At 42.5% G+C, this 5,477-nt stretch overlaps 1 protein-coding gene across 1 annotated transcript in view; it reads right to left on the minus strand.

Moving 5' to 3' along the window:
- The window catches only part of LOC109207602, a 1,407-nt gene extending 310 nt beyond the window's left edge, over nt 1-1,097 (minus strand). The window contains exon 1 of the mRNA XM_019370543.1: nt 47-1,097. Within this exon, the coding sequence (XP_019226088.1) occupies nt 47-1,097 (1,051 nt within the window). The remainder of the gene's footprint in view (nt 1-46) is intronic.
- Between the last annotated feature and the right edge of the window lie 4,380 nt (nt 1,098-5,477).

The raw sequence follows: 5,477 nt of genomic DNA on the forward strand, positions 1-5,477 counted from the left end.
TTATAAATGGCGAGTGGCATCAAGTTGATGCTAGCCCCATTGTCACAAAGGGCTCTTGCAAATTCACGCGCCCCGATAGTGCATGGAATAGTAAAGGCTCCCGGGTCCTCTTTCTTTTGGACAAGGGTTGTGGCAATAATAGAGCTAACCCGGTGAGTCATGTTTACCACCTCATTCTTTGTGGTCCTCTTCTTGGTGATCAAATCCTTCAAATATTTAGCAAACCCCGGCATCTCTTGAAAAGCTTCCAACAAAGGAATATTCACCGTTAATTGCTTTAGGATGTCGTAGAATTTTTCAAGTTTGCTATCATCAATCTTTCTTGCGAGCCTTTGAGGAAATGGGGGAGGAGGTCTAGGAATAGGTGGAAGAGCTTTTGGTGTCTCTTTCACTTTTTCCTTCACCTCTTCCCGGTTCTCTTTTTGCACTTTCAACTCGTCCGAAATCTTTTCAACCTCGACAACACTTGGCTCGTCAACCTCAACCCTTTGTTCGGACTCTTCTTCTTCAACCGTTTGTTCAACCTCTCCGTGTAGCACTTTCCCACTCCTAGTAGTGATCGCCATGATGTGAGAAGTTGGGCCACTCCCACTTGGATTTGCAACCGTGTCACTAGGGAGTGTTCCCTTTTGTTTTGGATTTTGCTCTTTGGAGAGGTCTCTCATTTGCATCTCCAATTTTTGGATGGAGGCGGTATGAGATCCAACAACCTCGGTCATGTTCCTCATGGAAGCATCGGATTTTTCTTGATTTTGCAACACTCGCTCAAGCATAGCTTCCAACTTTGATTCACTAGAGGACCCTTGGTTCGAATATTGACCCTTTGGAGGAACATAGGGGTTTGAACTCCGGTTAGAAAAGTTGTTGTTGTTCCAATTCCCTTGGTTCGAGCCACCTTGGTCATGCCTCCATTGTTGGTTGCCTTGCCCTTGCGGGTTTGGCCTCCATTGACTTTGTTGCCCTTGACCCTGATAATGTTGTCTTTGATACCCTCCTTGAGGGTTGTTGATATAATTAGCTTCTTCAAACTCTTCATTGGAGATGGGTTGCACATCCTCGACTACATTCACCTTTTTGGTTTGATTTTCCGTGAACATTTTTGTCAACACATTTACATTTGTGGCCAACCCTGCAATTATTTGGTCCCTCTCTTGATTCTCCTTGATCAAGTTGGTCAAGGAAGGAGATTCATATGCAACTCCGCCCGAAGTATTCTCAGAATGCTAAGCTTGATTGTGTTTTGGCATCTTGTCAAGTATTTGCGTAACTCTTGCAAAAGACTTGTCCATAAACGATCCGTCCGCCGCATTCTTCGCTATAGCTTGGTTCATAGGATCCAAACCCATATAAAATTTCTCTAGCAAGATGGAATCTGGAAAGCCATGATTTGGAGACCTCACCAAATATAATTTGAATCGATCCCATGCCTCATGTAGGTGTTCCCCTGGTTGTTGCTTGAAGAAGAAAATCTTATCTCGAAGCTTAGATTTCTTGCTCTGTGGGAACCATTTTGCTAGAAATGCCTGGACAAGTTCAGGCCAAGACCGAATAGAATTTGGCGGCAAGTTTTGAAGCCACCTCCTTGCGTCTCCAGCTAGTGAGTACTTGAAGACCCTTAACCTTAGGGCATCATCTGAGACATTGTTTTGCTTATGCATAGCACACACTCCCAAGAAGTTCCTAAGATGTTGTGTTGGATCATCATCAATAGAATTCCTAAAAAATCCCCCAGCTTTAAGCATTAGGATTAGACCATGTTCCACTTTGAAAGTTGAGGCACCAATAGCCGGAGGTACAATAGCATTTGTATCATCAATGTACTCATCTATGTCCGCAAAAGGATTTTCTTCCACTTCTTCCTTGTAGTCAGACATGTTTTCCTATCAACACCAAGCAAAGCAAGCGAAGAGTGATGGAATAGAATAAGACGTAAAGTAAAGCACACACTAAATAGTAATTTCAAAACCGTATTCCCCGACAACGGCGCCAAAATTTGATACGCTCAAATTACACTTTTATAAATTGTGTAAGGCGGTCGATGTCAAATATAATAACCCAACAAGGTTGGGGTTGAATCCCACATGGAATAGGTGTGAAAAGGTTACTAGAATAGTGTGTTACTCGAATAAAGTCGTAATCCTATCCAGTTAACGGTAACAAGAGTGTGAATTAATAGTGACAAAAGTATGAATTTAGTTTGTTTTGAAGTAACAATCAATTGGAATATTGAAGGTGTAATTAATAGGATTAAAGAAACTAAGGTTGTGTCCCCTTGAATGAAATGTAATGTTATCGGTGTTAATATGATATATTTCTAATGGTTGGTCCCTTTGATATGCAAATGATGTCTAAGTAACTACCAATATTTCCCAATAGTTGGGTAGTATTTCCTCTTTATAATTTTCCCAAATGTAACAGAGTTGCAATTAATAACAATCAATACATGCCAAATAAAACCCACTTATCCCTAAGCGATTTTATTAAACAAGGTTTAAAGCCTTGAGTCTTTGATATTTACTTCTACCAAATTCTAACCCACTTTCCCAAGCAAAGTAGAATTTAATGGCACTTGTTAATGTTTGCAACCACCAACAATAAATGAAGTACGAGAAATAAATAAATATCAACCAACCATTATATATATATGCAATGTTAAACACCCATTAATATAACACCTATTTAGGGGCCACAACCTAAGTATTTAGAGTTAGCTACTCATACTAAAATANTGTCAATGACAAGAAATTGGACCCTCCGATTTCACCGTATACACTAAGGAAAACTAAACAGTATCCAAGGTTTCTTTTTAATCAACCTCGAATACTGTGGGGCATCACCCTCGGAGGTCATATTTTCGAGGAAAATACTTCATGCCTAAGAGAACCTCGATAGGAAAACTTTGTAATGGGCCAAACGGTCAGATGAACTGTGTTCATATAGTAGTCAAGCCCCAACAGCAAAGCATGTACACATGTACCAATTCTGTTAGTATCAAAAACACTTTGTGTCTCAAAGAAGTCTACTATTACACGAACTCTACACTCATAATCCTACGGGAAACAGCTCAAGAGCCAAAGCATGAAAACACCCTGAATACCCGGGGACTGTCATCGACAGTCAGTACATCCGAGTCATCAAAAATTCGGACTTATAAGACCTCAAATAGGCACCCCCCCCCAAAACAAAGGCCAAGGCTAATGTGCTCGGGGACTAGCTTTTGGAACAAGTTCGGGAAGTTATCGGGAAACAAACCTAAAGGATATACCTGAAGGCTACGGCCATACTAAAGACTACGGTCATATGAAGGCTGCGGCCAAAGTAATGCGGCTCGGAGACGTCCGACTTCCGCTATAAATTAAAGGCCTTCAAACATTGAAAAACAGGTTAAATCAGGCTACCCTTGGCAAAAGCAAAATATGAAGGGCTTCGATAAACTCAGCCCCCGAAAAATCTAAGGGCCTCGATAAATTTTGCCCTCGAAATATCCAAGGGCTTCGATAAAATCAGCCTTCGGAGATACTCAAGATGTATTCAATTATTGTTACATAGACAAATCACTAATAAGGTTCCGAAATGTCGGACCTTCAAAAAAAACAAAAACACATGCTAAGGCATAGTTAAACTTTCACTAAGTATTTTAACCCGAAATGAGGGAAAATTTATATAGCCATTCAAAGAGGCCGAATCGGCCCGACTTAAAGAGCCTAAGGGCCGATATATAAGAGCCCAAGGTCCAACTTAAAGAGACCCGGACTCAAGAGTCGCAGTATCCCAAGCTTTAGTCGGATTGATTTAAACTTAGCTCAAGGATTACTATTTCTATCAATAAGGATCTAAGGGTTTACTATATCCCGAGCCCTAGCCAATTCTAGGGCCAATCATTCAAGTTATGCAAAAGAGGTATTCATAAATCAAAACGATATGAAATCCAGCGCAAGTCGAAAATGAGATAAAGAGTTCCCATTATATTTCCAAAAGATGATTACAGGGGATGTTCTCACAAGGATACTTGTGCAAAAACAAAATAAGGAAAATTAAACTACTCCAGAGTTACATCTTCGACAGTAGCATCCTCGGGAGCCGCATCTTTGAAAGCCTCATCCCTAGAGACATTGCCTCATCTTCTCCACTCTCAGAGCCACTGGCTGAATCAACCTCATCGGAAAGCAGAGCGGCAGTCTATTCTTCTAAAATCTTCGCCCTTTCAATATCGGCGGAGAGATCGAAGCTGCGGTCGTGTACCTCCTCGAGGGTAGCCCTCCGAGATTGATGCCTAGAATGATCAAGTGACCTCGATAACCTAACTTCTGCTGCAGAAGAGATCTCCTTTGCCGGAACATTAGCCGCTTCAACATCGGCTCGATACGAAGACATAATTGCCTCAGCGTCAGACCTGGCCTTAGCCAACTCAGCAGCGGATTTAGCTTTAAGCTCCTCGATGTCATAGCCACGAGCTAGGCTCTCCTCCCTCACACTTTGAAACTGACGTTCTAGGGAAGCTACCTTTTCTAGAAGAGTTTCTTTCTCGGAGGCAAGATCATCCATGCTCTGCCTCCACCCTAAGGTCTCGGCTTCTTATATTTTTAGCTCCTCCTGAAGCCACGCCACCAAGTCGGCCTTCTCATAAAACTGCAAAATCAAAGGTATTAGACGTCAAGACAAGCAAGTTCATAACAGGTCCATAAAAGGTTATATTACCTTATAAACATACTCGACCCGCCCTTGGTGAGCCTGTGCCAATTCAACTCGAAGATCGCCGATCTCCGCTTTTTTCTTAGCATAGAGGGCTTTAAGATCATCCCTCTCTTTTGAGACCTTTTTTAGTTCAGCCTCACATCAAGCAAGATCGATCCGAAACTCGGAAAATACCTTTTTATGGAGCACCACGGCCTTCATAAAAAAGGAGGAAAAATGGATTTAGAGACAGCGAAAGTGCAGATGCAGGCATAACAAACAGGAAACTCACTTGTTTGAAGAGTCTACGAGCCTCATCAAAAATATGATAGGCATCTGGGTCGGGGCCATCTTCGAGCCCCGCAAAGCATTCTCTAAAGATGTCATGACCATCATGGCTTGCTTCCACATTAGAAGACCTCAGATTCTGATCATCCCGGATCTGCCCAACGGAGAACTCGGGGCGAAGAGGTGAATCATCTACATTGATTACCCCTAACGACATACTTGGGGCGTTCTCCTTATTTTGAGGAAGCTCAAGACTGGGCCGTTCGGCCTTACCCTCCTGATGGCCTCCTAGGCGAGGTGCCCTTTTTCTACACGACAACTCTCAAAAATCTCTTCAATTCTGGAACGCGCCGCATCGACCATCACTGGTTCGACGGATTCCGAAACATCAACATTTCTTCTTTCACGAGCCACTAGTAGGCAATCGTCATCTTCTTCTTCTTCTTCCTCCTGGTCCCGTAGGCGTTTGGTCGTTCTCGGAGATAAAACCGCAGTATCAACCTTGGCCCTCATCA

This window comes from Nicotiana attenuata, unplaced genomic scaffold (assembly GCF_001879085.1).
Source record: "Nicotiana attenuata strain UT unplaced genomic scaffold, NIATTr2, whole genome shotgun sequence".
NCBI classification, from domain to species: domain Eukaryota; kingdom Viridiplantae; phylum Streptophyta; class Magnoliopsida; order Solanales; family Solanaceae; genus Nicotiana; species Nicotiana attenuata.